This window comes from Pseudonaja textilis, chromosome 1, assembly GCF_049901715.1.
Source record: "Pseudonaja textilis isolate UNSWEBS1 chromosome 1, rPseTex1.2, whole genome shotgun sequence".
NCBI classification, from domain to species: domain Eukaryota; kingdom Metazoa; phylum Chordata; class Lepidosauria; order Squamata; family Elapidae; genus Pseudonaja; species Pseudonaja textilis.
Window position 1 is genome coordinate 185428166 of NC_141990.1, and position 17519 is coordinate 185445684.

Consider the following 17519-nt stretch of genomic DNA (forward strand, 5'->3'; position numbering starts at 1 on the left):
ATTCTGATTCAGCTTTCACTTTCTAAGAGTCTTTCTTTGTTTCAATATTTCTTTAACATTATATCAACACGTTCATACAGAAACAGGATGATTTCCCTTTTGTTTGAGTTTAAGTTTTTATCCAAAGGATGGCACTCTCCATTATACAAAGTCTTCACCTTTTCCCCCTATTTTATTATTGAGGGTTTTTCAAACCTCAATATTCCAGAGCAGTCCAGTCTTCAATTTGTAAATTTTCTTATTATTATTTTTTGACAATCAAGTCCAACTTTATTTTATGCCTATTTGTTGCCAAAATATTTTAATCCAATTTAATCAATCAATCAATCAATCAATTAATTAATTAATTCCAGCTTCTTCCTTCCCCGGTTCGAAGCCCCACTTAGCTGTCAAAATTATTTTCTTTTCTTTTTCCTGTCCCTTTGTATTTTCGCCACTCACTTTTCTTTTCTTAAGAGTTCAATATTACCTTAATACTTTTTGTTTAGTTGTTTCACCCAATTGTCCCGGCTCAGATGTTATCCACCTCTTTCTTCACTCCTGCACAAATCTTAGTCCAGCTGAGTCCTCCTCTTCGGGGTGGCCATTTTGGACCACTGCTTCAGTCATCTTTAGGGGGAAAAAGACCAAGCCCAGCAGGGGAGATACAGCTCCCCTCAAGCTTCCTCTTACTCCACTGCCCCTCCAAGGCAGCTTCAGCCCCTAATCACGATGATTGGGGCTCTCCAACGAAAGAGCACGGACCATAGATGTGGACCGTTGTGATCTACGGTCCATCAGCGAGGAGGCTCAGCCCGGAAGTCAACCTGCATTAGAATTCTTAATGAATGTTTAGTTCTTAAATGAAATGGGCTTATTAATTTTGTATAGTATTAAATATCTGCTTAATTCTGGGATTGCTTTTTAATATTTTAAACCGATATTTTTATTTAAACTTAAAGCTCATATTCTTTTCCCAGTGTATAATGTTTCTATGATAATAGCTTCATATCAACTTCAATTTCTTGCCTTGGTTATAAAGTTATTATGACATGTGAAAACAATATTACCTTTAATAATAGTTTATTTGATACAGCATTGTATAAAAACTTGAAGTTACCATATTTACTTGCAGCAAAATTGATAAGTTGCTGATTATGAATAATGATGTGTCTTCTTAAATATCCCATTAGTTATCCAGAAGAGAATGGGTAATATTCCATTAGAACTTTTACCAGATCAGGGTGTGAAGAAAATAGCTTTTGTATCCAGTATTTTCTTCATTGTGGCTGTGGATATGCTTGTCCCATTAGTATTAAAATATTATTGTAAATATTATTTTCTAGATGAAGCCTTAGAAGATTTAAAATCCCAGAAGAAAAAAATAGTAAGTCTTTATATAAATGTGTTTCTTGAAATCTTATCTCTGTGTTTTATATAATATTCACTTGGTTGCAGATAGTCTTAAAGGATACATGAAATGCAGTTAATATGTTCAACTGATTGAGCTGTTATTGTCAACTGTACATGGATGGAGAAAATTCTCTTCTAATCCACAATATATTTTGATGGGCATTCATCAACAGGATTGGAGTGGTGGGGTAGAGACTGACCATTTATGTATTTGTGATTATTCAATGTTTATTACTATCAATATATTTTAATAAGATTTCTTTATCTGATTATTTGTGCATTTTGGAACATCTCCATTGAAAGTTGTGTCAGTGACAAGTCAGTTGTCAAGCACCAGGGAAATCAGGATATCCAGGCAGTTCAAATGTGTATAAAGGTTTATTGTAAGCATAAGCTCTCTACATTCATCTGAATTACTAACAGCCAAGGGAAATTAGCAGGAATTAAGTATGGAAAGGAATTTGAGGTGGGCTGGACTTAGATCTCTTGTGGATATGAAGGAACTCATGACTGATGATGCATTTGACTCATTCCTTGGGTCTCAGCCTGGTCATCTCCTACATCAATTGTGACATATTTCTGTGAGCATGAAGTCTTGATCTGGAGATGTTTGTTCTTCATTCTTTAATGTTTATTTAAATGAATAATGTTATAGAAATATACCAGCATTTTTCTAATGTATTCAGCAAGTCATTTTTGTATTAGTAGCTTTTGTATTATTTGTATTTTGTATTAGTTTTGCCTTCAGAAGTGGTTAATGTCGGTTATAGTCAAGCAGATGTGAACAAAAAAATAGAATAATAAGCTCTTACATTTCATAAGTTATAAATCCATGAGATAAAGACTAAATTGCACTTATCATTGCCAATTAGATCATTATCATCCAGAAATTAGTCTTAAGATTAAAATGCCAGCCTGTTGTGTCATGGGTCTGGCAGAGAGAAAAATTAGGGAGTTCACCACTTCCAGGTCTGTCTTCTATGTACGATTGAGTAGGTTTAGTGGATAGGGAGGAGAATGGCAACTGTTTAGCCAGTTCTGTTGTTCCATTTAATAGAGAATTTGAGCAGAGTGAACCAGAAGAGGCAACAGCTTGAGTGTAAATAGCGGTAAATTGAGAATGAATTGCATTGAACATGAAATAAAACACATTTGGAGCAACATCACATAGTGTGGATGCATCTAAGAATGCATACTTCATAGATTTCACTGTATATATTTGAGAAGTAAGTTTGCATTGCTTTTTCATACTGAGGCATCAATTCTATGAGGATGTGAGAAAGGGGATGACACACCAGTTAATGAATTGGTATAAGCAATCTACAGCATTCCTTGTGGATAAAGTAACTGGGATCAGCCTTAACTCCACCTTAACTTGAATTCCAGTGTTGTTGTAAGGTGGGAGGGTATAGCAATAGCCAGCACTTAACCTATTGTTTTGTATTATTTCTGGCTAGTATACTCAAAGTTGTAGACAAGTGCCTGAAAAAATGAGGAATGCAATTTTTTGGGATAACTTGCCCTTCCTGATTCCATTGCTTCCTGGAGATAGGAGGTTGATCCATCCCTATCTTAAGGAGACAGTAAATAAAACTGTCACTTAATATACAATATATTCCATTGACTTGGGTATTAAGTACTATTAGGTAGGAGTTAGGAGTCCCTGTAGATTTTGCCAGTTGTTGCCATCTATGGGGGAGGTGCTCATCTCCATTTCATTGAGTCAGTGGTGTTTGAAGATGCTGGAAACACATGCTGGTGTTTCTGGCCAGCGTGACATCACAGAGTGCTGTTACTTTCCCACTGAAGTGATCCCTATTTATTTACTTGCATTTGCATGTTTTCGAACTTTTAGTTTGGCAGAAGCTAGGGTGAGGACAGGAGCTCACTGTTTTGCGCATTGCTCGGGTCTTGAACCTGGGGCTGTCACTTTTCCAGACAATAAGCCCAGATCTTAACTGCTGAGCCATTGTGCCATCTTAGTACATTATCGTAGCAAGTCCCAAATATATGTCAGAGATCCATGCATTATGATGATGACTTACAGCAAGCTTATCAGGTACCCCTGAATACTTTTAAATAAATATGTGAGATTGGTGAGCTTGAAGAGTGAATATAGTACCCAATAACATATTTTTTGCAATTCCTCACTTGACATAGCCAGGTGCATATCTTTTAATTAGCAAATATAAAACTCAAGTCACTAATGAGTTAATAATTAGTATCTTTAAAAGTAACCAGAATGATTTTCTTCATTTATAATTTGTTATGTACTTTCTGTTTTTGCATCCTCTTTCTTCATGCCCATCAAATAAGCACCCTGTGTCAATTCTGATTTCACATTTTCTACCTTCTGCTGTTTCCTGTGCTTTGCCCCAGTTTGACTGATAATTTGTTATCTATTACTTTTCTTTTTTAAATTATATATCATTTTTATTAAAAAAAATAATTTCAGTAATATAATCTTATACAACGTAAATTAAGAGAGAAGAATGTTGCAAATGAAGGCAAATATACATGTCCAAGGGTAATGTTGCAGGATCTGAGTTGACCACTGGGATTAGAGGTTTAGTCTTCTTCACTCCTGCTGGAGTCCATCCTCGGGGAACAGTCTCTGTCTCCAAAATGGCTGCACCGGGCTGTTCTATGCATAGTATTTATGTAGAGCCTGGTTGTGCATGGCTTTTAGTTGTTAATTGGGGGGTTGATGGCCAGTTATTAAGTTGTTGATTGTTGTTTCCTTATGCTGCCCTATCCTCAGTTCCTAAGTACCTGATAAGCTAATGTAAATCAGCACTCCTGCTGACTGACAAGAGTAAGAAGTGCAAAAAAAAACCCTAAAGAGAAAGAAAACAGAAAAGAATGAAATAAAAAGAAAATAAATATATGAAGAGGTGACTTCCAGTCTTCATCACCAGAAGTATAAATCTGTTAACTCGTCACCTATAAGGTTGCAGATAACTTCTTCCAATAATGCATCCCTTTAAGCAAATCCATAAGATATTAACTTTTCAGTTCTAGTGTCAGCAAAAAGTCTGTAAAAGGTTATCAGAATTTCATCAAAATGTGTTATTTTAACCTTAAAAACCAATTTTATAGTCCTTTACTTCCAAAAATATTAATCTTTAGTTCATTCAAATATTGTTATAGGAATTGATCTCTCTTCAATTCTTTTTTGTCCTATTGCATAGGCTTCTTTCAGGCTATTAAGTTTCTTTTGTAAATTCAATGAAAAGATCCAGATCATTCTATTGGTTTATCATTTCCATTTCCCTTTTAATTTTTAAAGCCAGTTCTTTTGTATATCCAATAAAGAATATTTGTATGAGTTATTCTTTTGGCCTACCATTTGAAATACCTTTGTAATCTTATAATTCCCACCTTTTTTAATCAAATATTTCTAATTTCTGCATCAAGCAAACATGTTTCATCTATAATTCCTTTAAACTTAGTTTATCCATAGACACCAACATCATTACTATTGTTGTTATTGTTTGCTAATTTCTGCTTCCATTCTTGGAAGGCTTTAATAGTTCAGATGTTATAGTATTTTGTGTCATTTTGTAAATCTCAATCTTGAATCCCAATCAAAGGTATTTTTTCTTTAATCCTTTCTAGTGTCCACTTTAAATAATAAAGCCTCTAATCTCTTGTTATGATTTACAATAGTCAAAATAATTCTGCTTTCCACTAAAAGCTATTTATTTTATATAGTTTTACAATAAATTTTATAGTTTCAATATTCCAAATTTGTCTGGATCCTTAATTCATTTATAACACGCTTGGTTCAAAAGCTTATTTAGTCCTTTGCCATTTATTTCAAATTCTTCAAATTCTTTCTTAAACTTACAATTAATTTTTCTTTTGCTCAGAGATGAAGATAGGCTCACCAGGTGGCTTTTGAAACTTATTGTTCCGAAGATCTCTGGTAGCTTCATAATAACTAAATAAGCAATTTCTGAAAGTGATTAGAAATGGGATTAATACATTTAGTGTCCTTTAAAAGGCTTTACTGTAATTATGAGCTTGATGATTGATCCCTTTATCTCCTGGCACTCAAACCCACAGGATACTGCTGTCCTGCAGTTTCTATACAAGGAGCAGCTGTCTAGTCCTCATGTGAGCGATTTCCCATCTTCTCCTTGTCCATTCCAAAGAACTGGTCAATTCATCAGTTCTTCAGTCTCTGCTCTTCATGGAGATATGTGTAACTTGCCATACCTTTATTGGAAGTCAGGTCTGGCTGTTATCCATTGCTTTTCCAGATTACCTCCTTATTGCTGTCCACAGCTTAAGGTCCCATCAATTAAACAGTGTTATCTAATGGAAACCAGGAAGTGTGCTTCTCTGCCATGGAGTCAGCCCTCTGGAATTATATCCCGGAGAGATCTGGATGGCTCCCACTCTGATGATTGCCAGAAACCTATTAACAGCCTGGCTCTTCTTCCAAGTCTTTGGGCAGAGGAAAGGTTAGGTCCCTGTTGAATTTCGAAGGGAGTCATTGTTTATATGTTTGTGTTTAGGCCATTTCTGATTTCTTTGGGTTTTTTTGTATTTTTTTTTCTTTATAACAATTGTAAACCACTGAGAGTCATTAGGAGTTGATAGCCTCTAAATTATATAAATAAATATGTAGGCTTTATGTCTTCTCTGTAGGACCAGGGGAAACCGTGGTTCATGCTGCATCTGTAGATGCCAAAACCCAGAAGCATGACACAAAATTCCCTTATTACCTCTCCTTACTCAGACAAGGATTTGTAAAATTAAAAAAGGGCTCTCAGCAGAGCACATGCCATCACTGAACTGAATGTGGCTTTATTGGCAACATACCCTTATTGTTTTGTTTCCTTTTTGCCCTCCCATTGTTGAAATTCCTCTTTACCCATTTCCTAACTCAGCCCCTTTTATTCAGTTTTCCCCCCCTCTTCTTTTTCTTTCTGCTTGCTCACTCTTTAACTCTACTGTTTGACTTTGGTGGTTTGGGCATAGAAGTCTTTCATCTCTCCCAGCAGTTTACTTGAGAGAATTTTAGACGTAGATTACACATTATAGCTTTCTGGTTTCAGTAGCCTACAAATATTTATCTGTTGTCTTTTTGGCCCAGCCTTATATTTAAAATAATAAATTTTCCTTCTTATTTTTGAAAATTTATGAGCAGCACCTTTAAAAGAACGTCTAGTAGCTGTTTAGTATAAATGAACTTTCTCAGCTTAGATTTGCAAGATTAAAATCTTAAAACATCTGCAGTTGTAGAATCTATATAATTGTAAGAAGGTTGGCTTCAAGAAATTACTACAGACATATCTACTAGTACACGTCCTTGACTTATGACCACAATTGAATCCAAAATTTATGTTGCTAAGCAAGACAGTTGTTAAGTGAGTTTTGTCCCATTTTATGACCTTTTTTGCCACAGTTGTTAAGTGACAATATCCAAGGTCTCGGGTAAGGATGTGCAAATCTTTTCACATGCATTTTTTAATTGGGGACAACAAAGTGATTGCAAAAGACATTATTTGGGGGAGTATGCAGAAAAATAAAGAAACAAAAAGCAGAAAAATAAGCTTCTGTTCAGATTATTTGTTTCCACAATACCCGTCAAATATTTTGAGAAGCCTTAAGAAATTTGATAGTTAGATAAATATAGGTGTCACTTTCTATTTGTGACTTTTGATAGTATGGCCTTTTAAGAGGTTTAGAGAAACAGTTAGTATAGCCTTTGATAAGGGGCTCTGAAAGGGCAAAAATGTTTTGTGGAAACATTCTCAGTAGCTTATAAGAATAAAACCTATGTTAAAAGGTCAAGGAAAATAACAGTATGTAAGCCAATGAATTTTGTATGACCTTTCTTATGTAGTGTAGAATTTGACTTCTAAGAAACACTTGCACATACTAGCTAACTTGAGCAATGTGTTCCTTTCTGTAAATAAATGTTACACTCTGGCATTGGCCAAGAGTTCCAGACCACCACCAAGTTTCATGCAATAGCTGTCCAGCGCTTATCTCGAAATATGCCTAAAATCTTTTTCTGCTTTCTCCCACCCCACATATGTTTGATGCCATCAAAGCTAATAAGGCCAGTTATATCTTTGGCAATACATATTCAGCATAATGCCGGATTTTTTTAAAAAAAGTGTCCATATAGGAAGTTGTATTTTTTCTAAAGACAAAATCCATTCTTGCACTCAGTGTAATTCCACTTCCATTGAAATAAAAGGAAAGGAGAAAATTAAAAATACATTCCAGGGATTGACAGGAAAAAGAGAAATTGACGGAACTTATCTAGTGAAGAGCCTCATTTTATTTTGTGAATAGAAATAGCACTTCTGTTGGTGAAGATTCAAGATCCCTTCCAGTTTGAGTTCCTTCGGCGACAGACAGAAATCTGCGATCGTGCACGGTTTCAGTCTGGGCTCGCCTCTGGAGCGCCCCGAGCCGGCTGGTTTCGGGGCTAAGCCACCCCGTAGAGGTGGTGAAGAGCGGGGAGACTGCCAGCAGGGTTGAGGAGAGCCGCATCTCTCCTCCTCAGCTGGCCATTACTCCCTCTCCCGAAGGCGGTTGCAGCAGTGGTCAGAAATGGCCACCTCAAAGAAGAACTCAACCAGAAAAGAATGTGCAGGAGGAAGATAAGAAGTGAAAGTTTTGGCTGACCGGGTTAAATTGCAAAAGCAACAACTAAGGTACCCTGGAATTTAAACTTACAAAAAAATAACATTGCTCCCAAAGAAGAGTCGGAAGCAGCAAAGGAAAGTGAAAAGGGAAAGGTTTGGTTTTTTTTTTCCTTCTCTCCCTTTCCCTATACTGACAACTAAGAGACTTAAATAAGAAATCGGAAAAATCCGCTTTGACCTCAACAGGCAATTTAGCTGAAAATAAAACAAAATGTCAAAGGGATAATAAAGATTTCTGGACACTAATTTTTTTTTTCATAAGCAGGAAGAGAGAGAAAAAGAATAAAAGGGCAGGATCTGGAAAGAGGGAGGAGACTGCCTGGAATTAAAAAGAATCTACATTAAAACTTCAACAAGACTTCTAAAAGATACATTTTAACTGAAACTTTGTAACTAAACAGTAGAACCCCAGGAAGAGAAAGTGAAAAAAAGAGCAAAAAGAAACAGCTTGCGTGTATTTGGATTACTTGGTGATCTTTGGATTCTTGGTTATTGCATTTGAATGATTAAAATTAATCGGGTGGTTGTTTAAAAATGTATACAATGGCACTACTTCTGGATGAATTGAAAATGGAACTTAAACAGTATAAAGAAGATGCATAAGAAGGGAGGGGTTCTTTTGGCTTTGTTTTTCAATTTTTAGAAATGGAGATTTGGAACTGTGAGAAACAACAAGAAACATCTGCAAAACAAGAACAAAGAGACTAAGACAAAGAGGAAGCCATCTTTAATGAAACAAGTAATTCTATGTGGGTAAGAAAAAGGAAAGGGGGGAAAGAGAATGGAGAATTTAAGACTTAAAAAAACAACCAAAGAAAAGAAAAATAATTATAATACTGGAAAGCAACAGAAGTGGGGAATACAGAAGAGAGAAATAGAGGTAGAGAGACAAGGGGGTAAAAAGGGAAGAGAGAAGAAGAGAGGGAAGAAGGAAAGGAAAAGAAGTTACAAAGGACCGGAACAAGATATAGAGAAACAGGACCTATTTAGAAATAATGGGTGAAAATTTAACTGAAAAAGGGATTCTGTAAAGGTACATAAGATTGTATTGATATATTACCGAGTTTCTCCAACAATACGGCCTCCACCAATAGGAAGGCCCAGCATGTTTTATTGGCATAAAATCAAATTAAGCCCCTCCTCCCAAATTAAGGCCTATATTAAACATGCGAAATGGGGGGGGGATGGCGGGGGGGCTTGCTGTTAGGAAATACTTTTGTTGCATACCCGGATATGGTGCTGCCTGCATTGGTGGGGCACTTCATATTGGGAGAACTTCCTCTACCATTGATTTACCTTCTCCCCCTGCTGCCGCGGCATTTAGAGCAATGCCGTGGCATTTGGCGAAGCCATGCGCAGCCAGCCAGGGCTCCTCCCTGCAACCGGAGCCCTGCAGAGACACTTGGCTTCAGGCGCTCCTGTTGCCGCCTTCCCTTTGCCTTCGAAGGTAAAGCCAGTTCTTTTAAAAACAACACCCTACTACAACAAAGCCTCCCCTGCCCGAGAGGGTAGCCCAATCCCATGTGGGGAGGCGAATCTCCCAGGGCCGCAGCACAGGATCGGCCCACCCCAGGAGAAGCACCCAGCCGCCATCCCTGCCTGGCACTGGGCAGAGCGTGAAGAACTTCTCCTGGGGCGCCCAGCGCAGCTGACAGGTGGGCCCCTCCTTCCTGGAAGCAGAGCTCTCGCCAAGGCAGCGCCTCCGCCAGGCCCTCCGCTCATCCCACCAGGGACGCGCTGGAGCCATGCGGGCTGGGCAGAGCTGGGAAAGTGAGCCGTGGGTGCGCGCCTGCCTGCCAAGTGAAAGAGCTGGGCTGACCCAAGCTTGGCTTCCTTCCCAAGTCCCCTCAGCCCGAACCCGAAGGGGACGGTCCGGCGGGGAGGTGCTCGCTGCCTTGGTGAGAGTTCTGCCGGGAAGGAGGGCCCGCCTGTCAGCTGCGCTGGGCACCCCAGGCAAAGTTCTTCGCGCTCTGCCCGGTGCCAGGCAGGGATGGCGGCTGGGCGCTTCTCCTGAGGTGGGCCGATCCTGCGCTGTGGCCCTGGGACATTCGCCTCCCCACGTGGGGTTGGGCTGCCCTCTCAGGCAGGGAGGCTTTGTTTTAAAATAATTGGCTTTACCTTCGAAGGCAAAGGGAAGGTGGCGACAGGAGCACCTGAAGCCGAGTGTCTCCGCCAGGCTCTGGTTGCAGGGAGGAGTCCTGGCTGGCTGCATGTGGCTGCGCCAAACGCTGCAGCGTTGCTCTAAACTCCACAGTAGCAAGGGAGAAGGAAAAGCAACGGTGGCGGAAGGTCTCCTGATACGAAGTGCCCCACCAACGCCGAGGTCAACATCCAAGCTGTTGCTTCCCGCCCACCCAAGGATGCAAGGGGGGGAATTAAGTCACCCCTGAAAAGACGGCCTAGCCATTTTTTCGGGGGTCAAAAAAAAAAAATAAGGCCCGACCTTATTTTGTGAGAAACACGGTAGTAATAGAAATAACTTTAGAAAATTGGAAACAATGTATGATTAAAATGAGGGATAAAATAGTGTAATTTAGTGAAATGTTTGTTAATAAAATAAGTGAAATAAAATAAATGAGAAAATTGAATTAGGAAGGGACGGGAACATTTTAATTAGTTAATGTTTTATAAAATATAAGTGAAGAGGAGGAGAATTAATTATGGAAAGCTTATAATTGTTCCCATAGAAGTATGATATTTAATTGAAAAGTAAAGTTAAAGAAGATTTTAATGAATATTAATATTAATGATAGAATTGAATTGGAATGGAATGTGTTGTTTTAATTACATATATTTATAATTTTTTCTTTTTTTAAGAATATAGTGTGTATTTTAAGAATGTACCAAGCAGAATCCGAATGGAAGTTATGTATTATATTGAATGTTATAACTTTAGGGTATATATTGAAGCCTAAATAAGAGTTAAATGGATAAACTTAAAAAATATAAAGGCGTCATACTCCAATCAGTAACTACAGGAGAAACTGTAATGAGAAAAGATAATAGATAATTGAAACAGGACAGACAAAAAAATATAAATATAATGATTTGAATTGAGACGAGATAATTAAAATAAAATTGAGAAAATTAAAAGAGGGGAGAAGCTATCCAGAAAATGTAAAACAGTAATAAGATATGGAATAGAACATAAAAATTAGCATGAAATTGAATTTGTGTCTATACGAAGAAATGTAACCCGGGATTACGCTACTTTCAAAAAAGATGTTTTATTTGTATTTTTTTTTGTGAAAACTCAAATAAAATTTACAAAAAAAAAAAAAGATTCAAGATCCAGCCTGTTACTTGATTATAATTTAAGAGTCTGTTCTAATTTTGAGCTGCTTAGTGGGATGAGAAATATAGTTATATCTCATTCTTCACCAGACCTTTAAGCAGTGAATACTACTTGAATGGTTTTTGTTTATATTTGTCTTTGTAATTTTTAAAATTAATATTATTTTTATGAAGTTCCAGCCAACAGTTTGCTTTCTGTATTTTAATTATTCATTGAGAATCACTTTGAGATTTGGAAAATTCAGAAACAGTATAGAAGTACATTTAGTAGTAATAACTGAAAAAGGGATGCTTGGGGAATGGTTTAAATGAGGAAAAAGATAAAACAGCTGAAGTATGAGAAAGAAGTAGAATCTTCATCTAAAACTTAACTGCAACTCATCCGTATCCATTACACTGACGTTATTCCAAAATAACCTTCCCAAACGCCAGATGGTTTGTACAGTAATACCCATTATTCACAGTTACATTTGGGAGCCATGTTAGCTGATTTGGCTTCTTGGTGTTTAGGTAACCAGGTATGTTAATTTAAAATATTTTCAAGACCTAAAAATCTGGAGTTCTTACTCTGAAGTTTTCTTTATTGTATAACAAATTTGTGGTCCTAACAAACAGAGGTTTTATAAACTTTCACTTCAAAATGTTTTGAGCACATATTTCATGAAATGCCCTAATTTTGAGTGCAAATCGGGCTGTCAGGTATGCTGCAAATATTTTATAATGCTCAAAACTCCCCATTTTTTTTTGAAATTTACAAGCTTAAAATGAAATATTGCATGCTAATAATTTGCACTTCTTAAAAAAATTTCTAATCATGTCAGAATTCACTTGCTATCATGTGTTGAAGCAAGAACTACTGTAGTAAAAAAATAATCAGATAATCAGTTATGTTTCCTAGATGTAGTAATTTGCCTTGCTGCAGAATCTTAGATACTGGAAGGATTTAAACCCAACTTTTGGTTTTAAATTATCATTTGGAGAATTCTGGCATCTACAGCCTTCTTCTGTAAATTGGTTAATAATGTAGATAATTTTTTCCTTACTTATTTCAAAGTTAGAAGCATATATTATTTACTAAATAAATCCTTGATTCCTCCTTTGGAATACTACCCATACATATTGTTTACATTTAAATAGTATAAGGTAATATAGGACAACCTTTCTCAGTCTAGAATCTTCCAGAAATATTAAAATTGCTAATATTGCTTTAAAACATACTGTTCAGGAACCCTAGGGCAAAGCATCTGGACAGTGCTTGTTTTGATAGGAGACTTGCCAAAGGGTACCCAGTATAGTATCATCTTTTTCAATCTGCAGCTTTCCAGTCACCCTTCCACACACCATAAAAAATAGTTAGATCAGTGTTTACATAGAGTAATTTTGGTGCAGCATTGAGCATGAAATAATAGCTTTGAGTGGGAGAGGAAAAACTCCTGGATGTATAAAGGGGAAGTAAATTTTAACAGTAAGAAGAACCTGAGAGAGGGGAGCCATCAAAACACACTGTAAAATGCTTCACATTCCTTGTGTATATTAGTCATCTGTCATAATTTTAGAACACAAATATTCATAGTTAAACTTCTGATGCTGGCTTATAACTGCTAAAATGATATTTTACTAGTGATTACTTTTTTAATTAAGCCCATGTATTAGCCATAAAGCTGCTTGAGTGCATTGTAAATAAAATGCTGTAATAATGAAGTGCTTTAATTACATTCCCTAAAGTATGCATAGTACTCGGTAAATTTTTTATTTAAATTTTTAACATGTTCTATTTTTTTCCTGAAAGGCAGTTTGAATCTAGCAGTAAAGACTGAAGCTTTAGCCTTTAAAGTCATTTGAGCAAATTCCATGGCTGTTCTCCCAGTTAGTGAGTTTTCATGGCCTTTGCAGCAAGCTAATTGCTTCTGCTAATAAATAATCTAAAATCAATGCTGACAGCAGTTAATTGGCAGGGAGACTTTATTCTGTAACGCACTTGACTAACGACCTCCTTTAAATTAATAGCATTAAGTGCTATGAGGAAATAAATCTGAGGAATTGCCTGTCATTTGCTTGTCATGTCTAATAACTTCCAATAATGATAGCTGATAGATTTTTGCACATTCTATTATTGAAGTTGGTGCATGTAATTATTCTCCTCATTATATGTAAACAATTAGCAATATTTGGTGTTTCCTTGCAATAAAGCTGTTGACTAGAACTAGAGGTTAGAAATTCTTTGTGAAGCTAGATTTTGTTTCAGCTGAGTGCAGACATGTGCATATCTGCATGTCTGTAATTTTATGTATTCCAGGATTTCTCTGGTTCAAATCTGTGACTGGAACTGATGGACTTCTTACTGCTCTCCTCTCCCCTGCATTCGTCTTAATGCTCTCTCTCACCTATTCTGGGGGATTCCCCAAGTTTTATGGATGAGATTTTGGAGGAGGGAGAAGTAGGACAGTTTATTCTGCTAACAAATGTTATTTTGTTGTACTCTTAATGTATGCACTAAAAGAAATACGATGACATGTAAAATCTAAAGAGGCCTGTCTTGACTAATAGAACTGATTTTTATTTTTAGCTTGAAGAAGTGATGGAAAAAGAAACATATAAGGCTGCTAAATTAATCCTTGAACGATTTGATCCAGAAGCCAAGAAGGCAAAGGTAGGGTCTGATCTCTGTACTAATTTTCTAGATAATGCACCATAGAGAAAAACACTTTATAATATTATTATAATTGACAGGATGTGGAGCTGCCATCTGCTGGAGCATCTGCAGTTCCAAGACCTGGCCAAGGTAATAGCTCTACAAAACTGCTGCTTCTCATAAGGAAAATTGTATTTATACAATGTAATGTTTATTCCAAGAGGTTTTGAATAATTTGAAACATTCCTCCGTCATGAATAGGATCTGTTCCTAAGCAAGAATTAGAGTAAGAATGGTTCTTTGTGGATGAGTGAAGGGAGCCATGGCTAAAAGAAGCAGAAGATTCTGCCCTCTCTCCGATAGGCATGGTGAACCCATGAAGTTGGTGGATACAAATATCCAAGAATGTATGTAGGTTTTTCTGCCTGGCTTGATCCTAGAGGGGAAGACTCCAGGAACAGCAAACTCTTTGGCTGCAAATAAAATGACTTAAAACCTTATTCTATTAGCTGTTCTTTCCTCCCACAAGTCTATAGACTTGACAAAATTCAGAAGATAAATTGTTATACATAAATACAAAGACCCCTTCTGTCTTTTCAGCAGTGAAACAATATTTAAAAAATATACGTATACATCTGGCAAAGAAATAAGACAGACAAAATATTTTTTATCATGCCTTTTCCTCTAGTCATTTTAACATATACTGTACATGGATAATTTTCTTAAAGAGCTCTAAATAGGATGCAGAGTTTTGAAAATAAGTTGGCCTGAAGTAGAATAGTTCAAGGCAGAATTTGAATTGTGTCTCAAATGGTACAGAAATCACATAAATTCCTGGACCTTTGGGTGCTAATGCTGTTCTTACATACACTAGGAACATTTTATTCAGAGATGGTCCCTGCCATGAATAATGATACTGAATTCAAAGCTACTCATTGCAGCTTTGCTGGAAGGGCAATTGTAACTCAACTTGCATATTCCCATGGTTGTAATTCTGTATGGCTTAATATTTTATCAGTAACCAATGTGCATACTGTATTCAAGTTGGAGCCTGCTAGACTATCACTTTGGTCTGGTTTTGATTCAATTGGCTGACTCCTATCTGATCCTCAATCACACCAACAAAATGACAAGGTCAGAGCAGAGCAATATGGTGACAGCACTTCAACACTTATTTTGGAACTCATTATCTATGGCAAATTCCTGCAGAGCCAAAGGCAGCTTTATGTATTAAGGATGATTTAACAAGCCCTCCCTTCCCTTTAAACAAGAGGCATTATGATAACGCACAACTCATTGCTAACTAGGTATCTTTTTTATTTTTATTTTTGCATGGCCTTGAAGTTGCTGTTCAGCCCTCCCCAACAGAAATCTAACCTTAGCATCTCACTGTTCCATGTATTTTCTGGAGCAACTTGTTTATTTCTGCACTAATCAGGTCTGATAACCACAGGAGAATTTAATTGTGTTTGGTGGAATGGGGTGTGTGTGATAATGTTTGAATAATTATTTAGTGCCTCAAATATCATTTGATTTATACTTGAATATAAGAGATTTGCATTTAAAAGTAGATATGTCATCTGTACACTTATTCAAAAACACCGAGAAATACATCATTGGTTCATCGTTGTTCAGGTGAGACCTGCTTGTACAGTGGTAGGATTAAGTGCAAGAATAGATTGATCTGCTAACTTTAGTGCACTCTTCTGCTACTTTTGGAGCTCACCTTTCTTTCTCCTGCTTTGGCTAATACAAATATGTTGCCCATTTTTGAATCACTTGGAATGCTGTTCTCTAAATTAAGTATGTGAATGTTCTGCCAGAACTTCGCCATCGGACCCCAGTGCGAGAAAATGTGCCTCCACCTGGCCCAGTTACATCAAAACAGGGATCTCCAAAAGCTATGGGTCCAGTGCCACCACTACCTTCTGGCTTGCCAAGAGACATATCAGCACCCGGGGGACCTCCGGAGAGAACTCTGTCATCAGCCTCACCGCCAAATATGTTACCGCGACATCCTGGGTCCCGTACTTCCCCAATGCCTGGAATGGGTAAACAGAGCACTTAATGTTGTTTACAGTTTATATTGTTTCCTCTAGTTACCAATAAAACAGGCCATTTTCAGACAGTATGGAAATAGCATTTTGTTGGGAAATAGTAGAGCAGTTATCTGATTAAGCAGGAGTTCCATATTCAATTAGCCATAACTCTTTACAGCTGGCACCTTATGATAGCGAAGCCTATTGCCTGAGCTCATTTAACTGTTATGGCTTCTTTGTTTAAATGGCAATAAAACGTTGCAGGATTCTGTAGTCAACAATATAGCATACCTTTTTATGTTCTTGCTTTAGGCAAGCTCCAGGCTTATATAAATCAGGTACATAAGAAAACACTTTCAGAATACATTCAGTTTCATACAAAGCTCTGGACATATTTTTAATGCGTGTTTTGACATTTATTTAAATTTTTCTTCTAAGCAGAAAATACAGTGCTGTAAAGATTAAAGCATAAAATACTCAGGAACTGAACAGGATTTTTCCTGTTAGCAGAACTTTCTAAAATAACAAGCTGATAACCAGGAGTTAACATCACTTAGCATCTTATTTGAAACATTTAACCTCTCAATTTGTTTTAACTGAACTTGGAATTTCTGTTTTGTAGATGCATCTTTTTTCAGATGTGCATATAACACTTTGCAATGAGTACTTCTCATTTATTCAACAGCATTTATAGGCTATCTCAAACTGTGAAAGTAGATAGCAAAAAACAATTTAGAGTACAATAAAATTAAAAAATCAGAAACATTACAGTATTTTTAAATTAATTCATGATGATTACCCAAACTAAATACCAAAAATGTAGCACCAATTTTACTTGTGTTCAGAAAGCAAGGAAGTTTTCAGTTGCCCATAATTCAGGCATTCCATGGAGTTGGGCTGCTTGTCACCTGATTCATAAACGCTTCCTGTATTTAATGCTGGTTAATTCTCAGGGTGCCTTTGTCCATCTTTTCCTGTTTCTGAGAAAATCCAACTATTAAAGAATGAGGTTATTTTCAAAGATGGACGGCTGGCTATCAATATATTCTGTATACCTTGTATTTTTTTTGCCTGTCTTGCTTTAAATTATGACCTACTTTGAGTCCTGTGTTTAATTTCAAGCTGTGTTTATATAACGTAGCTGCCTCCAGTGTAGAGCATGCTTGATTTTCCACTTGATTATCCTGGAGACTTTACTATACAATAGGTGACATTGTCTAAGCCTGTCTTCCTCAACATTGCACAAACTCAGCTCCACATCTAGGCATGTTTATGTTGTCAAGCTAAGTGGCAGCTGACTATATTCAAAAAAGTTAAGTTAAACAGGAGTTCTTGGTTCTTTATATAGAATGTCAGGATGTGAAAGCACTTCATCCAAGAAAATTTCTCCTTGAGAAATGAGATCTGAATACCAAGTTCTTGCCATCAAGAACTCACACTATAGAAGTATTTAGATTGCGTTAATTCTTTGTTTGATTTTACTATAAATAG

General features: G+C 36.8%; 1 protein-coding gene across 5 annotated transcripts in view; it reads left to right on the forward strand.

The window, feature by feature from the left end:
* Window positions 1-17519, forward strand: part of LNPK (lunapark, ER junction formation factor) — a 69361-nt gene that overhangs the window by 32433 nt on the left and 19409 nt on the right. For all 5 annotated transcript variants that reach the window (XM_087919903.1, XM_087919905.1, XM_087919902.1 and 2 more), the window contains 4 exons: window positions 1326-1366; window positions 13924-14007; window positions 14088-14139; window positions 15813-16040. In XM_087919903.1, the coding sequence (XP_087776029.1) occupies window positions 1326-1366; window positions 13924-14007; window positions 14088-14139; window positions 15813-16040 (405 nt within the window). The remainder of the gene's footprint in view (window positions 1-1325; window positions 1367-13923; window positions 14008-14087; window positions 14140-15812; window positions 16041-17519) is intronic.